The 21,979-nt window shown below is 57.4% G+C and overlaps 2 protein-coding genes across 2 annotated transcripts; one reads left to right on the forward strand and one right to left on the reverse strand.

Moving 5' to 3' along the window:
- Window positions 1–327: 327 nt before the first annotated feature.
- On the forward strand, window positions 328–12,540 carry GABBR1 (gamma-aminobutyric acid type B receptor subunit 1; the record flags this gene model as incomplete). Its single annotated transcript, XM_082076726.1, has 17 exons — window positions 328–480; window positions 1,262–1,432; window positions 2,857–2,958; window positions 3,072–3,137; window positions 3,661–3,852; window positions 3,929–4,171; window positions 4,489–4,552; window positions 5,331–5,408; window positions 5,500–5,650; window positions 5,783–5,915; window positions 6,570–6,686; window positions 6,768–6,875; window positions 8,024–8,117; window positions 8,195–8,322; window positions 8,411–8,539; window positions 10,705–10,848; window positions 11,317–12,540. The coding sequence occupies 17 exons, from the start codon at window positions 328–330 to the stop codon at window positions 11,578–11,580; spliced, it is 2,337 nt and encodes a 778-aa protein (XP_081932852.1). The 3' UTR covers window positions 11,581–12,540.
- A 1,204-nt stretch (window positions 12,541–13,744) lies between these two features.
- Window positions 13,745–21,879, reverse strand: RPS5 (ribosomal protein S5). The gene is made up of 6 exons (XM_082076723.1): window positions 21,856–21,879; window positions 20,318–20,423; window positions 16,448–16,657; window positions 14,169–14,297; window positions 13,983–14,081; window positions 13,745–13,857 (listed from the first exon to the last, which is right to left on the reverse strand). Exons 2-6 carry the CDS (start codon window positions 20,420–20,422, stop codon window positions 13,789–13,791), a joined length of 612 nt encoding a protein of 203 aa, XP_081932849.1. The 5' UTR covers window position 20,423; window positions 21,856–21,879; the 3' UTR covers window positions 13,745–13,788.
- Between the last annotated feature and the right edge of the window lie 100 nt (window positions 21,880–21,979).

Consider the following 21,979-nt stretch of genomic DNA (forward strand, 5'->3'; position numbering starts at 1 on the left):
CCCCCTCTGATTGGTTGTTCCCCCCCCCCGGTTGCCACGGCAACGGATGCAGCCGGGGCCGCCCGCTGCGTTTCCACGGCAACGGCATCCGGCCCCTTCCGTGCCCTGAATTATTCGTAAAACGCCCCAAAAAAAGAGCACTGGGGGGGGGGGGGAGGGGCAGGGATCCCCTCCCCCCACCACCTCCCCCTCTCCCCGTATCCCGGATGCCTGGGTCCCTCTGATGGATGCCCGAACGCCTGGGTCCCCTAAAATGGACTTTGGGGTGGAATTGGGGGGTAAGTGGGTTATAGTGGGTTGGAGGGGGGGGTCCCAGCAGCCACCCCCATGTGTCCCCCCGCCCAGTGTGACCCCGGCCAGGCCACCAAGTATCTCTATGAGCTTCTCTACAATGACCCCATCAAGATCATCCTCATGCCCGGTTGTAGCAGCGTCTCCACGTTGGTGGCCGAGGCCGCTCGGATGTGGAACCTCATTGTGGTGAGGAACCCCCTGGGTGTCCCCACAACGTCCCCACGATGTCCCCAGGGGGGTGACAGGAGGTTGGGAACCCCCCATTCATCCCCATGGGCACGTTGGGTTGGGTTGGGCTGGATGCAGCGCGACTGTTGCCTGGTGGGTTGTACCGGGATGGGGTGTTGGGGTCGGGTGGTGTCTCATTGGCCACAGGGTGGTTGTTGGGGGGGTCATTGTGGGGGTGAAATGGCGTGTTTGGGTGAATGCGCGGCTGTACCTGCGGTTGTTGCTGGGGGTGCAGGGCGGCTGTTGCTACGGGTCCGGTTGTTGCTTTCAGGATGTTGCTCCGTGTGACGGGTTGTTGCTGCATGTGCGGTTGTTGCTCTCAGGTTGTTGCTCCGTGCGTGTGGTTGTAGCTCCTCGTGCAGCTGTTGCTTTCAGGTGGTTGTAACTTGTGCGGCTGTAGCTCCACGTGTGGTTGGCTCACCTGTGTGGTTGTTAATTCCATGTGTGGTTGTTGCTCCACGTGCGACTGTTTCTCTTAGGCTGTTGCTCCTTGTGTGGCTGTCACCGCGCTTGCGGTCGCTTCTCTGCGTGTGGTTGTTGCTCTCGGGTTGTTGCTCCATCTTCAGCTGTATCTAGACACTGTACCTAGACACCCATTGACCCGAGTCCGCCTGTTGTCGAGCGTCCGGCTGTCACCGCGCATCCCCAGCCCCGTCCGCACCCCTCAGCGCCTACAGGCGGCTGTGGGGGTGTCTGTGTGTTGGGCACCGACACCCCCCAACCCGTCCCCGCCCCCCAGCTCTCGTACGGCTCCAGCTCCCCCGCCCTGTCCAATCGGCAGCGCTTCCCCACCTTCTTCCGCACGCACCCCTCGGCCACGCTGCACAACCCCACGCGCGTCCAGCTCTTCAAGAAGTGGGGCTGGACCAAGATCGCCACCATCCAGCAGACCACGGAGGTTTTCACCTCGGTACGGACACCCCTCCCCTCCCACCCCGGCCCCAAACCTGCCCCCAACAGGCTCCACCCCCTCCCGCGGCGCCACCGCTGGCAAGGGACCCGTCACCCCCATACGTGTGTTTGGTGGCCACCTATTCACCATGGGCTCTCTCACCACCCCATGGCTCTGTCTCCCATGTCCCCCACTCACCATGGACTCTCTCACCACCCCGTGGCTCCATCCCCCATGTCCCTGACTCACCATGGACTCTCTCACCACCCCACGGTTCCATCCCCCACTCACCATGGACTCTCTCACCACCCCGTGGCTCCATCCCCCATGTCCCTGACTCACCATGGACTCTCTCACCACCCCATGGTTCCATTCCCCTCATCCCTGACTCACCATGGACTCTCTCACCACCCCACGGTTCCATCCCCCACTCACCATGGACTCTCTCACCACCCCACGGTTCCATCCCCCACTCACCATGGACTCTCTCACCACCCCGCGGCTCCATCCCCATGTCTCTGACTCACCATGGACTCTCTCACCACCCCATGGTTCCATTCCCCTCATCCCTGACTCACCATGGACTCTCTCACCACCCCACGGCTCCATCCCCCTCTCACCATGGACTCTCTCACCACCCCGTGGCTCCATCCCCCATGTCCCTGACTCACCATGGACTCTCTCACCACCCCGTGGCTCCATCCCCCATGTCCCTGACTCACTATGGACTCTCTCACCACCCCGTGGCTCCATCCCCCACGTCCCTGACTCACCATGGACTCTCTCACCACCCCGTGGCTCCATCCCCACTCACCATGGACTCTCTCACCACCCCACGGCTCCATCCCCCATGTCCCTGACTCACCATGGACTCTCTCACCACCCCGCGGCTCCATCCCCCGTGTCTCTGACTCACCATGGACTCTCTCACCACCCCATGGTTCCATTCCCCTCATCCCTGACTCACCATGGACTCTCTCACCACCCCGTGGCTCCATCCCCCACTCACCATGGACTCTCTCACCACCCCGCAGCTCCATCCCTGACTCACCATGGACTCTCTCACCACCCCACGGCTCCATCCCCCTCTCACCATGGACTCTCTCACTACCCCGTGGCTCCATCCCCACTCACCATGGACTCTCTCACCACCCCACGGCTCCATCCCCCATGTCCCTGACTCACCATGGACTCTCTCACCACCCCGCGGCTCCATCCCCCACTCACCATGGACTCTCTCACCACCCCGCGCTCCATCCCCCACTCACCATGGACTCTCTCACCACCCCGCGGCTCCATCCCCACTCACCATGGACTCTCTCACCACCCCGTGGCTCCATCCCCCATGTCCCTGACTCACCATGGACTCTCTCACCACCCCGCGGCTCCATCCCCGACTCACCATGGACTCTCTGACCACCCGTTCCCCGCGGCCCCACCAGACCCTCGACGACCTGGACCAGCGGGTGAAGGAGGCCGGGTTGGAGATCACCTTCCGCCAGAGCTTCTTCTCCGACCCCGCCGCGCCCGTCAGGAACCTCAAGGTGAGGCCACCTTGTCCGTGTCCACGTCCACGTCCCCACCGAGTCCCCCCCACCACGGGGATGGACGTGGAACCTTCTAGGAGCCACCCCCGAGGTGATTTGTCTCCCCGCAGCGCCAGGACGCCCGGATCATCGTGGGGCTCTTCTATGAGACGGAGGCGCGGAAGGTCTTCTGCGAGGTGATTGGGTGACGGGGACGTGGGACGGTGGGTGGTGGCTGCTGGGTGGACATCGGGTGGGCGTGGGGCAGTTTGGGGACGGTGGGATGGAGCCGAGTGGGGTGGGATGGGTGGTGGAGTTGGAAACACGTCGGGGGGGGAAGTGGGGGGAGATGTGGTGGGACAGGTGGGTGGAGAAGAACATGGGTGGATGGAGAACATGGTGGATGGAGAACATGATGGATGGATGGATGGAGAAGAACATGATGGATGGAGAACATGGGTGGATGGAGAAGAACGTGGATGGATGGAGAACATGATGGATGGAGAACATGATGGATGGATAGAGAAGAACATGGGTGGATGGAGAACATGATGGATGGATGGATGGAGAACACGGATGGATGGAGAACATGGATGGATGGATAACATGATGGATGGATGGATGGATGGATGGATGGAGAACATGGATGGATGGATGGAGAAGAAAATGGGTGGATGGAGAACATGGATGGATGGACGAAGACCTTCTTCCGCCACCCAGGTCTACAAGGAGAAGCTCTACGGCAAGAAGTACGTCTGGTTCCTCATTGGCTGGTACGCCGACAACTGGTTCCGCATCAAGGACCCGGCCATCAACTGCACCGAGGCCGAGATGGCGGAGGCCGTGGAGGGCCACGTCACCACCGAGATCGTCATGCTCAACCCCGAGAACACCCGCAGCATCTCCAACATGGTGCGGGCCGGGCCGGGGCCTCCAACAGGTCCCATCCGTCCCGCCCCGTCGCGTCACCACCGTCCTCTCCGCCCAGACCTCGCAGGAGTTCATCGAGAAGCTCCAGAAGCGCTTGGGCAAGAACCCGGAGGAGACCGGTGGCTTCCAGGAGGCGCCGTTGGCCTACGACGCCATCTGGGCCTTGGCCCTGGCGCTCAACAAGACCTCGGCCGAGCTGGTCAAGAAGGGCTTGCGCTTGGAGGACTTCAACTACAACAACAAGAACATCACCGACGAGATCTACCGGGCCCTCAACTCCTCCGCCTTCGAGGGCGTCTCGGTGGGTTGGGCGCCATTGAGGACCCGCCTGTCCCCTTCTCCTCGACGAGGTCACCCGTGTCCCCAAGGTGTCCCATGTCCCCAAGGTGTCCTGTGTCCCCAACTCCTCCACCATCAAGGTGGTGGGACCTTGAAGGCATCTACCGAGGGTTCCTTCATGGGCCACTGTTCTCCCAATGCCATTCTGGGGGGTGTGGTCCTGTCACCCGCCATGTCCTTGTCACCCGCCGTGTCCTTGTCACCCGTGGTGTCCCCATCACCCACCATGTCCCTGTCACCCGTGGTGTCCCCGTCACCCGTCTCCGTTCCGCCCCACAGGGTCACGTTGTCTTCGATGCCAGCGGCTCCCGCATGGCCTGGACGCTCATCGAGCAGCTCCAGGGTGAGTGGGGACCAGTGGTGGCCACAGTGGGGCAACAGAAAGTCCACGGGCTTCTTACTGGTCTGAACTGGTCTGTACTGGTCTGAACTGGTCTGTAGGGCTCTACTGAACTGAATGGATCAGTTGAGCTCCCTACTGGTCTGAACTGGTCTATAAGTCCTGTACCAACCTAAAGGGATCTATAGAGCTCCCAGATGGTCTATACTGGTCTGTACTGGTCTATAAGCCCTGTACTGATCTAAACGGATCTATAGGGCTCCCAGATGGTCTGTACTGGTCTATAAGTCCTGTACCGATCTAAACGGATCTATAGGGCTCCCAGATGGTCTGTACTGGTCTATAAGTCCTGTGCCGATCTAAACGGATCTATAGGGCTCCCAGATGGTCTATACTGGTCTATAAGTCCTGTACTGATCTAAACGGATCTATAGGGCTCCCAGATGGTCTGTACTGGTCTATAAGTCCTGTACCGATCTAAACGGATCTATAGGGCTCCCAGATGGTCTATACTGGTCTATAAGTCCTGTACTGATCTAAACGGATCTATAGGGCTCTCAGATGGTCTATACTGGTCTATAAGTCCTGTACCGATCTAAACGGATCTATAGGGCTCCCAGATGGTCTGTACTGGTCTATAAGTCCTGTACCAATCTAAACGGATCTATAGGGCTCCAAGATGGTCTGTACTGGTCCGTACTGGTCTATAAGTCCTGTACTGACCTAAAGGGACCTATAGGGCCCCCAGCTGGTCTGAACTGACCCACTCCTGCTCCTCCAGGGGGCGTCTACAAGAAGATCGGCTACTACGACAGCACCAAGGACAACCTGTCCTGGTACAACAACGACAAGTGGATCGGTGGGTGACGTCACGCGTGGGGGGAGGGGTCAGCACCGGGGGGGAGGGGTCGAGAAGACCCCGCCCCACGTCCCCGACGGTGTCGCGACAGGAGGAGCCCCCCCGGCCGACTACACCAAGGTCATCACCACCTTCCGCTTCCTGTCCCAGAAGCTCTTCATCTCCGTCTCGGTCTTGGCCTCCTTGGGCATCCTCTTGGCCATCATCTGCTTGGCCTTCAACATCTACAACGGCCACGTCCGGTGAGCGACAACAACCCCGCGTTTCCACGGCTTTTGGGGCAAAATCGGACCTTTTCCAGCAAAAATACAGCTCGGCCGGGTGTGGGTTTTGTCCCGCTGGACGTCGCCGACGGTGCCACCGTGTCCCCCCAGGTACATCCAGAACTCACAGCCGTACCTGAACAACATGACGGCCGTGGGCTGCACGCTGGCGCTGGCGGCTGTATTTCCGCTGGGACTCGATGGGTACCACATCGGGCCGGGGCTGTTCCCCTTCGTCTGCCAGGTACGGGGGTTGGGGACAGGCGGAACTACAGGCGGAGGGCAGGGACAACTGGAGGAAGAACGGTTGGAGCTGTAGCCCAGTGATGGGGACAAATGGAGGAGGAACAGCTGGAGATAAATCCAGGGGATGGGGACAACTGGGGAGGAACAGTCGGAGCTACAGGCAGAGGATGGGGACAGTCAGAGGAGGGACAGTCGGAGATACAGGCGGAGGACGGGGAGAACTGGAGGAAGAACAGTTGGAGCTACAGCCCAGTGATGGGGACAAATGGAGGAGGAACAGCCGGAGCTACAGGCAGAGGACTGGGACAGTCGGAACTACAGGCAGAGGACGGGGACAACTGGAGGAAGAACAATTGGAGCTGTAGCCCAGTGATGGGAACAAATGGAGGAGGAACAGATGGAGATAAATCCAGGGGATGGGGACAACTGGGGAGGAACAGTCAGAGCTACAGGCAGAGGATGGGGACAGTCGGAGGAGAACAGTCGGGAGCTCTAGACCTCCAAAGGGATTGGCCAAGGGAGGTCCATGGGTGGTGGGTCCCATCTGTGGGGGTGCAGCGGAAGTGGCTACAACCGAACAGGGGAGGTACAACCGAACAGGGGAGGTACAACCGAACAGCGGAGGTACAACCGGCTCTCCCCAACCCCCCAGGCGCGGTTGTGGCTCCTGGGCTTGGGTTTCAGCCTGGCCTACGGCAGCATGTTCACCAAGATCTGGTGGGTCCACACGGTTTTCACCAAGAAGGACGAGAAGAAGGAGAAGAGGAAGGTGAGGGGTGTTGCACCCACGGGGTGTTGCAAGGCGGGGGGGTGACAACGCGGTGACGGTGACGCCGCCGTCCCCACCCAGACGCTGGAGCCCTGGAAACTCTACGCCACCGTGGGGCTGTTGGTGGGGCTGGACGTGGTGACCCTGGTGGTTTGGCAGATCGTGGACCCGCTGCACCGAACCATCGAGGTGCGGAAAAGGGGGGGACCCTCGGGGTGCTGGGGGGCAGCTGGGGGGTGGTGGTGAGGTTGGGGGGTGCTCAAGGTGTTGGGGGGACACTCAAGGTGTTGGGGGAACATTCAAGAGGTTGGGGGAACATTCAAGATGTTGGGGGGACACTTGAGATGTTGGGGGGACACTTGAGAGTTTGGGGGTGCTCAAGGTCTTGGGGGGACACTTGAGAAGTTGGGGGGACACTCGAGAGGTTGGGGGGACATTCAAGGTGTTGGGGGGACACTCGAGAGGTTGGGGGTGCTCAAGGTCTTGGGGAACACTCAAGATGTTGGGGGACACTCAAGGTGTTGGGGGGACACTCGAGTTGATGCTCTTGACTTGGGGGGACCCTCAAGGTGTTGGGGGGCAGCTGGGGGGTGGTGGTGAGGTTGGGGGGTGCTTGAGGTCTTGGGGGGACACTTGAGAAGTTGGGGGGACACTCGAGAGGTTGGGGGGACACTCTAGATGTTGGGGGGACACTCGAGATGTTGGGGGACACTCGAGAGGTTGGGGGGTGCTCAAAGTCTTGGGGGGACACTCAAGATGTTGGGGGACACTAAAGGTGTTGGGGGGACACTTGAGAGGTTGGGGGGACACTCAAGATGTTGGGGGGACACTCAAGAGGTTGGGGGGTGCTCAAGGTCTTGGGGAACACTTGAGATGTTGGGGGGACACTCAAGAGGTTGGGGGGACATTCAAGATGTTGGGGGGACACTCAAGAGGTTGGGGGGACATTCAAGATGTTGGGGGGACACTCGAGAGGTTGGGGGGTGCTCAAGTCGATGCTCTTGACTTGGGGGGACCCTCAAGGTGTTGGGGGCCAGCTGGGGGACGTCCCTGCTTTTGGGGGTTGCTCTTGACATTGGGGGGTGCTCGAGGCCTTGGGGGGACACTCAAGGTGTTGGGGGGACACTCCTAACATTGGGGGGACACCCATAGTCTTGGGGGGCTACTTCAATGGGTGATCGAGGCATTTGTTGGGGTGAAGTTCAAGGTGTTGGGGTGAAGTTCAAGATGTTGGGGGCCCCCTGGGGGGGACACTCCTGGTTTTGGGGGGGTGACCCTCATATCATCGAGACACTTGGGGGGTGGGGACACCCCCCGTGTCCCCCCCGGACCCCCAGGAGTTCACCAAAGAGGAGCCCAAGACGGACACCGACGTCTCCATCCTGCCCCAGCTGGAACATTGTAGCTCCACCAAGATGAACACCTGGCTCGGTGGGTCGGGGGGGGGGGACGGACACCTGGGGGGCACTTGGGGGGGTCCCCGATTGACCATTAGTCCCCCCCCATAGGGATATTTTATGGTTTCAAGGGGCTGTTGCTGCTCTTGGGCATCTTCTTGGCCTACGAGACCAAGAGCGTGTCCACCGAGAAGATCAACGACCACCGCGCGGTGGGAATGGCCATTTACAACGTGGCGGTGAGACCCCCGGGGGGTGTGTCCCCTCCGCCTTGTCACCCCACGGCACCTGGGACCCCCACGAATGTCCCGTGTCCCCCCCCCCCAGGTCCTTTGCCTCATCACGGCGCCCGTCACCATGATCCTCAACAGCCAACAGGACGCGGCCTTCGCCTTCGCGTCCTTGGCCGTCGTCTTCTCCTCCTACATCACCCTGGTCGTGCTGTTTGTCCCCAAGGTGACAACGGGGACGGGGGGGGGTGGTGGCGGGTGTTTTGGGGTCCGGCTGCTTCTTCTGGGGTGGGGAGGAACAATCGTCCAATGTCGTTGTTGGGTCAAGGTGTTGCCCCAAGGTTGTTTCCTCTCCAGTTGGGTCGTGGAGGTGACACCTGGGGACATGGGACAACCGGGTGTATCATGGTTGGGGTGTTTTGGGGTCTGTTTCTTCTGGGGTGGGGAGGAACAATCGTCCAATGTTCTTGTAGGGTCAAGGTGTTGCCCCAAGGTTGTTTCCTCTCCAGTTGGGTCGTGGAGGTGACACTTGGGGACATGGGACAACCGGGTGTATTTGAGGGGTGTTTTGAGTTCCAGGTGTTTTGGGGTCCAGGTGTTTTGGGATCCAGCTGTTTCTTCTGGGACACAGGGGAACAATCGTCCAATGTTCTTGTGGGGTCAAGGTGTTGCCTCAAGGTTGTTTCTTCTCCAGTTGGGTTGTGGAAGTGACACTTGGGGACGTGGGACAACTGGGTGTATCATGGTTGGGGTGTTTTGAGTTCCAGGTGTTTTGGGGTCCAGGTGTTTTTGGGTCCAACTGTTTCTTCTGGGGTGGGGAGGAACAATCATCCAATGTCGTTGTTGGGTCAAGGTGTTGCCTCAAGGTTGTTTCTTCTCCAGTTGGGTTGTGGAGGTGACGATGACATTTGGGGACATGGGACAACCGGGTGTATCATGGTTGGGGTGTTTTGAGTTCCAGGTGTTTTGGGGTCCAGGTGTTTTTGGGTCCAGCTGTTTCTTCTGCGGTGGGGAGGAACAATCGTCCAATGTCCTTGTAGGGTCAAGGTGTTGCCTCAAGGTTGTTTCTTCTCCAGTTGGTTCGTGGAGGTGACACTTGGGGACATGGGACAACCGGGTGTATCATGGTTGGGGTGTTTTGGGGTCTGTTTCTTCTGGGGTGGGGAGGAACAATCGTCCAATGTCCTTGTGGGGTCAAGGTGTTGCCCCAAGGTTGTTTCTTCTCCAGTTGGGTCGTGGAGGTGACACCTGGGGACATGGGACAACCGGGTGTATCATGGTTGGGGTGTTTTGGGGTCTGTTTCTTCTGGGGTGGGGAGGAACAATCGTCCAATGTCGTTGTTGGGTCAAGGTGTTGCCCCAAGGTTGTTTCCTCTCCAGTTGGGTCGTGGAGGTGACACCTGGGGACATGGGACAACCGGGTGTATTTGAGGGGTGTTTTGAGTTCCAGGTGTTTTGGGGTCCAGGTGTTTTGGGGTCCAGCTGTTTCTTCTGGGACATAGGGGAACAATCGTCCAATGTCCTTGTTGGGTCAAGGTGTTGCCTCAAGGTTGTTTCTTCTCCAGTTGGGTTGTGGAAGTGACGATGACATTTGGGGACATGGGACAACCGGGTGTATCATGGTTGGGGTGTTTTGAGTTCCAGGTGTTTTGGGGTCCAGGTGTTTTTGGGTCCAACTGTTTCTTCTGGGGTGGGGAGGAACAATCGTCCAATGTCGTTGTTGGGTCAAGGTGTTGCCCCAAGGTTGTTTCCTCTCCAGTTGGGTCGTGGAGGTGACACCTGGGGACATGGGACAACCGGGTGTATTTGAGGGGTGTTTTGAGTTCCAGGTGTTTTGGGGTCCAGGTGTTTTGGGGTCCAGCTGTTTCTTCTGGGACATAGGGGAACAATCGTCCAATGTCCTTGTTGGGTCAAGGTGTTGCCTCAAGGTTGTTTCTTCTCCAGTTGGGTTGTGGAAGTGACGATGACATTTGGGGACATGGGACAACCGGGTGTATCATGGTTGGGGTGTTTTGAGTTCCAGGTGTTTTGGGGTCCAGGTGTTTTTGGGTCCAACTGTTTCTTCTGGGGTGGGGAGGAACAATCATCCAATGTCGTTGTTGGGTCAAGGTGTTGCCTCAAGGTTGTTTCTTCTCCAGTTGGTTCGTGGAGGTGACACCTGGGGACATGGGACAACCGGGTGTATCATGGTTGGGGTGTTTTGAGTTCCAGGTGTTTTGGGTCTGGCTGTTTCTTCTAGGGTGGGAAGGAACAATTGTTCAATGTCCTTATTGGGTCAAGGTGTTGCCTCAAGGTTGTTTCTCCTCCAGTTGGGTTGTGGAGGTGACGATGACATTTGGGGACACGGGACAAGCGGGCGGGGGTGTCGGTGACACCGGGGGGTTGTTGCAGATGCGCCGGCTCATCACGCGGGGCGAGTGGCAGTCGGAGCAGCAGGACACCATGAAAACGGGCTCGTCCACCAACAACAACGAGGAGGAGAAGTCGCGGCTGTTGGAGAAGGAGAACCGCGAGCTGGAGAAAATCATCGCCGAGGTGGGGGGGGGGCCCACAAACGGGGCTTTTTTGGGGGGGCAGACACCCCAAAAATTCATCTTCCTGGGTGGTGGACACCCCAAAATGGGGGTTTGACCCCCTGGTGTAGGTGGTTGGAGCTTCAAGGGGTTGATTGTCACCAACAGCTCAACAAGGATGATGTGGGGGGACGACCCTATTTTTGAGGGGGTGGAGACCCCCAAATCTTTGGGGTGGGGGGGACAGACCCCCCAAAGTTTATTTTCGAGGCCTAGACACCCCAAAATGGGGGTTTGACCCCCTGGTGTAGGTGGTTGGAGCTTCAAGGGGTTGATTGTCACCAAGACAGCAACAGCTCAACAAAGATGATATGGGGGGGACCCCGTTTTTTAGGGTGTAGAGACCCCCCAATTTGTCTATTTGGGGGTCAGACCCCCCCGAAATGTCATTTCTGGGGGTCGGGACCCCAACGTGCGTTCCTGGCCGCAGAAGGAGGAACGCGTCTCCGAGCTTCGCCAACAGCTCCACGACCGCCAACAGCTCCGCTCCCGCCGCCGCTCGTCCAACCCCGCGCGCGACGGTGACAACAACCACCTGCCCCCCTCGCTGGGGTCCCCCCCGCCCCCCGCCGCCCCCCCGGGCCCGTTCTACCCCCCCAACCTGCCCCTGGTGCGCTGCCTCGTGTCCGAACAGGCGGACAAGCTGGGCCGCGGCAACTGTGATGGCAGCCGCGTCCACCTGCTCTACAAGTGACACCGGGGGGGGGGGGCGGAGCCGAGCGGGGGGGCGGGGCTAAACAGGGCGGGGTCACAGGGTGGGGTCACGGGGGGGGCGGAGCCTCTCGGGTACCTTATTGGGTGTTTTTAAGGTGTTTAGCTGTTTTTTAAGCTCCCCGGATGTGGGGTTGGAGGGTTGTGTTCTTGTCACCCGCTCACCGGGTGTTGTTGGAAACGGGGAAAGGGGGGGGTGGGGCAAACAGCATGGAGACCCCCGCAGTGTCCCCTACAATCGTCCTGGATCCCCTACAACCGTCCCACTGCACCTACAGCCGTCCCATATCCCCACCAACCATCCCATGACTCCTACAACCGTCCTGGGCCACCTACAACCGTTCTGGGTCCCCTACAACCGTCCCTTGTCGCCTACAACCGTCCCACCTCACCTACAGTCAATCTGTGTCCCCTACAATTATCCTGGGTCCCCTACAGTCATCCTGCAGCCCCACAGCTGCCCCTACAGTCGTCTCATCTCTGCTCCAGTCAACCTGGGTCCCCTACAACCGTCCCACGTCCCCTACAGTCGTCCCACGTCCCCCACAACCCTCCCGTGTCCCCTTGAGTCAACCCGACTCCCTCGGGTCGTCCCCTCCGGGTGTCCCCAACACCCACCTGGGGGTGCCGGTGGTCGCATTGTGATTCCTGTAGTTTTAACGTCAGGCTGTAGCATAAAACCCGAGTCCAGTTAAGCCAGGCCGGAGCGCCCAACTCGGACGGACAATCGCACAACGGGATCGGCGACTGTGACGGCCGGTTCGGGATCGGTCGCCACCGCAACCGCCGCCGGTTTTCGGTGCCGTATCGGCCGCCTGTAACAGGCGGCGTCTGGAAGGTCGAGCTCAGCGTTAGGCCGGGCTTTAGACTGTTGTCTTGGGGGGTCTGGTTTCTCAGATGTACAGTTGCACTTTAGTGAACAACCGGACTCTGCTCCTTGTCACTGTGTTTGTTGTGGTGGTTTCACCGCGCAAGGGGAGCAACACCTGGTCCTACATTGGCTGGAGAGCTGTAGGCCAGGCCTACAGTTGGTCCTATGGGTTGAGCTCAGCTTTGGGGTGGGAAGAAATGATCCAGCTGATCCTGAGTCTACTTGTTCCTGGGTCTGGCTGTTCTTTGGTCCAACTGATCCTAAATCTGGTTGTTCCTTGGTCCAGCCTGGATCAGGCTGGTCCCAGGCCCAGTTTATTCTCAATCTAAGCTGGTCTTAGATTTTGCTCTTCCTGGATCTGTCTGGTCCTGGACCCAACTTCGCTCCAGTTGTTCTTCAATCCAATTGGTCCTAGATCAGGCTAATCCTGGTTCCAGGCTGGTCTTGGATCCGGCTTATCCTGGGTCTGATTGTTCCTGGATCTGATTGTTCCTGGATCTGACTCTTCCTGGATCTGACTCAACTCCAGTTGTTCAATCCAATCGGTCCTAGATCAGGCTAATCCTGGTTCCAGGCTGGTCCTGGATCCGGCTTATCCTGGATCTGACTGTTCCTGGATCTGACTGTTCCTGGACCCAACTTCACTCCAGTTGTTCTTCAATCCAATTGGTCCTAGATCAGGTTAATCCTGGTTCCAGGCTGGTCCTGGATCCGGCTTATCCTGGATCTGACTGTTCCTGGATCTGACTGTCCCTGGACCCAACTTCACTCCAGTTGTTCTTCAGTCCAATTGGTCCTAGATCAGGCTAATCCTGGTTCCAGGCTGGTCCTGGATCTGATTGTCCCTGGACCCAACTTAACTCCAGTTGTTCTTCAATCCAATTGGTCCTAGATCGGGCTAATCCTGGTTCCAGGCTGGTCCTGGATCCGGCTTATCCTGGATCCGATTGTCCCTGGATCTGACTGTTCCTGGATGTGACTTCACTCCAGTTGTTCAATCCAATTGGTCCTAGATCAGGCTAATCCTGGTTCCAGGCTGGTCCTGGATCTGGCTTATCCTGGGTCTGATTGTTCCTGGATCTGACTGTTCCTGGATCTGACTGTTCTTAGGCCCAGCTCATTCCCAGACCTGAAACGGGCCAGATCCAACGACTGTCTTGTCACCCCCCAATGTGGGCACAGCGACACCCCAAACCTGTGGACATGGTGGGGGGACAAAGACCCCCCCAAAACCCCAACCAACGCCCCCCCCCCAGCCCCAAAACACCCAGAGGGGTCACAACCAAGTGACGTTTATTGCCGGGGGTGCCACGGGTGACATTAACGGTTGGACTTGGCCACGCGCTCCAGCTCGTCCTTCTTCTTGATGGCGTAAGAGTTGGACGAACCCTGGGGGGGGGGCGGCAAGAAATGGGGCAAAATGAGCCAAAAAACATGGGGGGGGGATTAATTTAGGGGAGGGTGGCGACGCCTGTGAAGCGTTAAAGGCGCTAATTAAGTCCCCATCTCGTTACCTTGGCGGCGTTAATGAGCTCGTCGGCCAAACACTCGGCGATGGTTTTGATGTTGCGGAAGGCGGCCTCGCGCGCCCCGGTGCACAGTAACCAAATGGCCTGAAACGGCCCCAAAAAGGGCGTCAGAAAGGGAGGTTTTGGGGTGTTAATGAGAGAGCCGGGGGTGTTTTTTGGGGGGGGGCGCACCTGGTTGACGCGGCGCAGGGGGGACACGTCCACGGCCTGGCGGCGCACGGTGCCGGCGCGGCCGATGCGCGTCGAGTCCTCGCGGGGGCCCGAGTTGATGATGGCGTTAACCAGCACCTGCAGGGGGTTCTGGGACGGGACGGGGGGGCGGGGGGGTCAGGAAAGAGCCTCCCAGGGGGCCAAAAAGGGCCACCCGGGGCACAAGAGCCCGAGTTCTAGAGCCCAAAAGCCCAGCGTTCTAGTGCCCAAAACTACAGAGTTCTGGTACCCAAAACCTTCAAGTTCTAGCACCAAAACCCCCAGTTCTAGTGCCCAAAACCCCAAGTTCTAGAGCCCAAAAGCCCAGCGTTCTAGTGCCCAAAACACCCAAGTTCTAGAGCCCAAAAGCCCAGCGATCTAGAGCCCAAAACACCAGAGTTCTAGAGCCCCAAAGCCCAGCGTTCTGGTGCCCAAAACACCTGAGTTCTAGAGCCCCAAACCTATCATTCTAGAGCCCCAAAGTCCAGCGATCTAGAGCCCAAAACACCCGAGTTCTAGAGCCCCAAACCCCCAAGTTCAAGCACCAAAACCCCCAGTTCTAGAGCCCAAACACCCCAAGTTCTAGAGCCCAAAACACACAAGTTTTGGCGCCCAAAACCAACCAAGTTCTAGTGCCCAAAAACCCAACTTGTAGCACCCAAAACCACCCCTCAACACCCAAAACCAGCCCTCAACACCCAAACCCATCCTCTTAACACCCAACAACACCCAAAACCCAACAACACAACACCCAAACCCCCCCCTCAACACTTAACCCCCCCCCCACAACACCCAAACCCCCACTTGTAGCACCCAAAACCACCCTCCAACATCCAAAAACACCCCTCAACACCCAAATCCACCCTCTTAACACCCAAACCCACCCCTCAACACCCAAACGCCCAACACCACCCAACACCCCTCGATACCCAAACCCCTCAACAGGCAAACGCACCCTCCAACATCCAAACCCCAACTGTAGCACCCAAAACACCCTCTTAACACCCAAACCCACCCCCCACCACCCAAAACAATCCAACAACACCCAAAACACCCTCTTAACCCCCAAAACACCCTCTTAACACCCAAAACCCAACACCCCCAACACACCCTCTTAACACCCAAAACCCAACACCCCCCAAAACCCAACACCCCCCAAAACCCAACAACACCCAAAACACCCTCTTAACACCCAACCCCACCCCCTCAACACCCCAAACCCAACAACACCCCAAACCCAACAACACCCCAAACCCAACAACACCCCAAATCCAACAACACCCCAAACCCAACAACACCCCAAACCCAACAACACCCCAAACCCCCCCTCCAACACCCAAACCCACCCCCTCAACACCCAAACCCACCCCCTCAACACCCAAACCCACCCCCTCAACACCCAAACCCGCCCCCTCAACACCCCAAACCCAACAACACCCCAAACCCAACAACACCCCAAACACCCTCTTAACACCCAACCCCACCCCCTCACCACCCAACCCCACCCCCTCAACACCCAACCCCACTCCCTCAACACCGAAAACCCAACACCCCCCAAAACACCCTCTTAACACCCAACCCCACCCTCCAACACCCAATCCCACCCTCTGAACACCCAACCCCACCCCCTCAACACCCCAAACCCAACAACACCCCAAACCCAACAACACCCCAAACCCAACAACACCCCAAACCCCCCCTCCAACACCCAAACCCACCCCCTCTTAACACCCAAAACCCCCTCTTAACACCCAAAACCCAACAACACCCAAAACCCCCCTCCAACACCCAACCCCACCCTCCAACACCCAAACCCACCCCCTCAACACCCAAAACCCAACAACACCCCAAACCCAACAACACCCAAAACACCCTCTTAACCCCCAAAACACCCTCTTAACACCCAAAACCCAACACCCCCCAAAACACCCTCTTAACACCCAACCCCACCCCCTCAACACCCCAAACCCAACAACACCCAAAACCCAACAACACCCAAAACCCAACAACACCCAAAACCCACCCTCCAAGACCCAAACCCACCCCCTCAACACCCAACCCCACCCCCTCAACACCCAAACCCACCCCCTCAACACCCAAACCCACCCCCTCAACACCACACCCAAAACCCAACAACATCCAAAACACCCTCTTAACACCCAACCCCACCCTCCAACACCCAACCCCACCCTCCAACACCCAAACCCACCCCCTCAACACCCAACCCCACCCCCTCACCACCCAACCCCGCGCGCGCCGACCTCCCCGGTGAGCAGGTGGATGATCTCGAAGGCGTGTTTGACGATGCGCACGGTCATGAGCTTCTTGCCGTTGTTGCGGCCGTGCATCATCATGGAGTTGGTGAGGCGCTCCACGATGGGGCACTGCGCCTTGCGGAAGCGCTTGGCCGCGTAGCGCCCCGCGCTGTGCGGGAGGTACTTGGCGTACTTCTCCTTCACCGCGATGTAGTCCTGCGGGGGGCGACGGCGGCGTGTCGGCGGCCAATGGGATTTGGAGGCCATCAGCCAACCAACCAACCAGCCTTGAACACCACTGGACAACCAACCAGCCTTGGAGACCATCAACCAACCAACCAACCAACCTTGAAGACCCTCAACCAATCAACCAACCAACCAACCTTGAAGACCCTCAACCAATCAACCAACCAACCTTGAAGACCCTCAACCAATCAACCAACCAACCAACCTTGAAGACCCTCAACCAATGAACCAACCAACCAGCCTTCAAGACCAATGGACAACCAGCTTGGGAGATCCTCAACCAACCAGCCTTGGAGACCATCAAGCAATCAACCAACCAACCTTGAAGACCCTCAACCAATCAACCAACCAACCTTGAAGACCCTCAACCAATCAACCAACCAACCTTGAAGACCCTCAACCAATCAACCAACCAACCAGCCTTGAACACCATTGGACAACCAGCTTGGGAGATCCTCAACCAACCAGCTTTGGAGACTATCAACCAATCAACCAACCTTGAAGACCCTCAACCAATCAACCAACCAACCAACCTTGAAGACCCTCAACCAATGAACCAACCAACCAGCCTTCAAGACCATTGGACAACCAGCTTGGGAGATGCTCAACCAACCAGCCTTGGAGACCATCAACCAATCAACCAACCAGCCTTGGAGACCATCAAGCAATCAACCAACCAACCTTGAAGACCCTCAACCAATCAACCAACCAACCAACCTTGAAGACCCTCAACCAATCAACCAACCAACCAGCCTTGAACACCATTGGACAACCAGCTTGGGAGATGCTCAACCAACCAGCTTTGGAGACCATCAACCAATCAACCAACCAACCTTGAAGACCCTCAACCAATCAACCAACCAACCAACCTTGAAGACCCTCAACCAATCAACCAACCAACCAACCTTGAAGACCCTCAACCAATCAACCAACCAACCAGCCTTCAAGACCATTGGACAACCAGCTTGGGAGATGCTCAACCAACCAGCCTTGGAGACCATCAACCAATCAACCAACCAGCCTTGGAGACCATCAACCAATCAACCAACCAGCCTTGGAGACCATCAACCAATCAACCAACCAGCCTTGGAGACCATCAAGCAATCAACCAACCAACCTTGAAGACCCTCAACCAATCAACCCACCAACCAGCCTTGAACACCATTGGACAACCAGCTTGGGAGATCCTCAACCAACCAGCCTTGGAGACCATCAACCAATCAACCAACCAGCCTTGGAGACCATCAAGCAATCAACCAACCAACCTTGAAGACCCTCAACCAATCAACCAACCAACCTTGAAGACCCTCAACCAATCAACCAACCAACCAGCCTTGAACACCATTGGACAACCAGCTTGGGAGATGCTCAACCAACCAGCTTTGGAGACTATCAACCAATCAACCAACCTTGAAGACCCTCAACCAATCAACCAACCAACCTTGAAAACGCTCAACCAATCAACCAACCAACCAACCTTGAACACCATTGACCAACCAGCTTTGGAGACCATCAACCAACCAACCAGCCTCAAACACCATTGGCCAACCAGCTTTGAACACCATTAACCAACCAGCCTTGAAGAGCCCCAACCAACCAACCAGCTTTGAAGACCCTCAACCAACCAACCAACCTTGAAGACCCTCAACCAACCAACCAACCTTGAAGACCCTCAACCAACCAACCAACCTTGAAGACCCTCAACCAATCAACCTTGGAGACCCTCAACCAATCAACCAACCAACCTTGAAGACCCTCAACCAATCAACCAACCAACCAACCTTGAAGACCCTCAACCAACCAACCAACCTTGAAGACCCTCAACCAATCAACCTTGGAGACCCTCAACCAATCAACCAACCAACCTTGAAGACCCTCAACCAATCAACCAACCAACCAGCCTTCAAGACCATTGGACAACCAGCTTGGGAGATCCTCAACCAACCAGCCTTGGAGACCCTCAACCAATCAACCAACCAACCTTGAAAACGCTCAACCAATCAACCAACCAACCAACCTTGAACACCATTGACCAACCAGCTTTGGAGACCATAAACCAACCAACCAGCCTCAAACACCATTGGCCAACCAGCTTTGAACACCATTAACCAACCAGCCTTGAAGATCCCCAACCAACCAACCAGCTTTGAAGACCCTCAACCAACCAACCAACCTTGAAGACCCTCAACCAACCAACCAACCTTGAAGACCCTCAACCAACCAACCAACCTTGAAGACCCTCAACCAACCAACCAACCTTGAAGACCCTCAACCAATCAACCTTGGAGACCCTCAACCAATCAACCAACCAACCAACCTTGAAGACCCTCAACCAATCAATCAACCAACCAGCCTTGAACACCATTGACCAACCAGCTTTGGAGATCATCAGCCAACCAACCAACTCAGCCTTCCCCAGAACCTTCTCCTGGTTCTCCAAAAGCTCAACTTTGTCCAGAACCTTCTCATCCTTCTCCAGAATCTCAACCTTGTCCAGAACCTTGTCCAGAACCTTCTCTACCTTCTCCAGAACCTTCTCAACTTTGTCCAGAACCTTCTCAACTTTGTCCAGAACCTCCTCAACCTTCTCCAGAACCTTCTCAACTTTGTCCAGACCCTTCTCAACCTTCTCCAGAACCTTCTCAACCTTCTCCTGGTTCTCCAAAAGCTCAACCACCTCCAGAACCTTCTCAACCACCTCCAGAACCTCCTCAACCACCTCCAGTACCTTCTCAACCACCTCCAGAACCTCCTCAACCACCTCCAGAACCTTCTAAACCACCTCCAGAACCTCCTCAACCTTCTCCAGAACCTTCTCAACCTTCTCCTGGTTCTCCAAAAGCTCAACCTTGTCCAGAACCTTCTCAACCACCTCCAGAACCTTCTCAACCACCTCCAGAACCTCCTCAACCACCTCCAGAACCTCCTCAACCACCTCCAGAACCTTCTCAACCACCTCCAGAACCTTCTCAACCACCTCCAGAACCTCCTCAACCACCTCCAGAACCTTCTAAACCACCTCCAGAACCTCCTCAACCTTCTGCAGAACCTTCTCAACTTTGTCCAGACCCTTCTCAACCTTCTCCTGGTTCTCCAAAAGCTCAACCTTGTCCAGAATCTTCTCAACCACCTCCAGAACCTTCTCAACCACCTCCAGAACCTCCTCAACCTTCTCCAGAACCTTCTCCCAGTTCTCCAAAATCTCAACCTTGTCCAGAACCTTCTCCAGAACCTTCTCAACCTTCTCCAGAACCTCAACCTTGTCCAGTACCTTGTCCTGGGTCTCCAGAACCTTCTCAACCACCTCCCGAACCTTCTCCTGGTTCTCCAGAACCTTCTCCAGGACCTTTTCCAGAACCTTCTCCAGAACCTTCCTCTGGTTCTCCAGAACCTCAACCTTGTCCAGAATCTTCTCGAGCCTCAACCTTGTCCAGAACCTTCTCTTGGTTCTCCAAAAGCTCAACCTTCTCCAGAACCTCGTCCTGCTCCTCAACGTTCTCCTGCTTCTCTAGAACCTCAACCTCGTCCAAAACCTTCTCAACCTTCTCCAGGTTCTCCAACCACCCCCCCAGACCCCGTAAACCCCCCAAAACCCTCCCCCCCCCCCCCCCAAGGCCCCCCCAGCGCCACCTGCAGGGAGATGTCGTTGATCTGCACGTCGTCCGTGCTCCATTTCCCAAAGAGTTTGATGTCGGGGGTCTCGGTCACGGCCGGCGCCGTCTCCCAGTCGCTCATGCTGGGAAACCAGTTGGAAACTGGGGTCACGGGAGGGGCCCGGACCCCCCACTCGACCCCTGAGCCCTAATTAGCGGGGGCTTAATTAACCCACGTTAATTACGAACAAAACACGAAGCATTTCAGGGTCTCAGTGAAGATAAAGAGGCTTGAAAGGACCTTCCCAGTATGAACTGGGAGAGCTCTGGGGACACTGGGAATGAAACTGGGGGGGGCAGGAGGTGCTGGGACCCCCCCAGACCCCCAAATGAGCGGGGGGCTTAATTAACCTTTGTTAATTACGAACAAAACACGAAGCATTCCAGGGTCCCAGTGAAGATAAAGAGGCTTGAAAGGACCTTCCCAGTATGAACTGGGAGAGCTTTGGGGGACACTAGGAATGAAACTGGGGGGGCAGGAGGCGCTGGGACCCCCCCAGACCCCCAAATGAGCGGGGGGCTTAATTAACCTTTGTTAATTACAAATAAAACTAAGTGGTTTTGGGTCCTATGGAAGACAAAGAGGCTTGAAAGGACCTTCCCAGTATGAACTGGGAGAGCTCTGGGGGACACTGGGAATGAAACTGGGGGGGGCGGAGGTGCAGGGACCCCCCCAGACCCCCAAATGAGCGGGGGGCTTAATTAACCTTTGTTAATTACAAATAAAACTAAGTGGTTTTGGGTCCTATGGAAGACAAAGAGCCTTGAAAGGACCTTCCCAGTATGAACTGGGAGAGCTCTGGGGGATACTGGGAATGAAACTGGGGGGCAGGAGGTGCAGGGACCCCCCCAGACCCCCAAATGAGCGGGGGGCTTAATTAACCTTTGTTAATTACGAACAAAACACGAAGCATTTCAGGGTCCCAGTGAAGATAAAGAGGCTTGAAAGGACCTTCCCAGTATGAACTGGGAGAGCTCTGGGGGACACTGGGAATGAAACTGGGGGGGGCAGGAGGCGCTGGGACCCCCCCCAGACCCCCAAATGAGCGGGGGGCTTAATTAACCTTCATTAATTAGCAGCACGAGGCGATTAGAGCCCATTCCCCGTTCAAACTGGGCGAGCTGGGGGGCGCGCGTCGCCCTTTGAAGGGGCAGCGTGGGCCCCCCCGCGCGGCTCTTAAAGGGGCAACGTCCCGCCGCCGTTTGGGGGCTCAGCCCCGCCCCCCACGCGGCCTGAAGCCCCAAATCCCACCCCGGGGTGCCCCCAATTCCTCCCCCACGCCCCCCCCGACCCCTGAGCGCCCCCAATTCGCACTTTGTACCCCCCCCCCACCTTAATTCCCCCCCATAGGGGCTCCCTTAGGGCTGAACCCCCCATTCCCGCCTCAGCGCCCCCCAACCCCCCGGCCCCAAAAGGCCCCACGACCCCCCCAAAAAGCCTTCACGACCCCCCCCGGGCCCCCCAACCCCCTCGCCCCCCCCGTTCCGGGCCCCCCCCGGCCCCGCCGAACTCACGTGGCGGCGGCCGCGGCGTCTCCGTGAGGAAAAGAGGCCCGCGCGGGGTTTCCCGGCCTCTTATAGAGGGGCGGGCAGCTTCCGGCCGCGCATGCGCAGAGCGCCGCCGCGCCGCCGCGCTTCC

This window comes from Streptopelia decaocto (genome assembly GCF_964273445.1).
Source record: "Streptopelia decaocto genome assembly, contig: HAP1_SCAFFOLD_1182, whole genome shotgun sequence".
Taxonomy (NCBI): Eukaryota; Metazoa; Chordata; class Aves; order Columbiformes; family Columbidae; genus Streptopelia; species Streptopelia decaocto.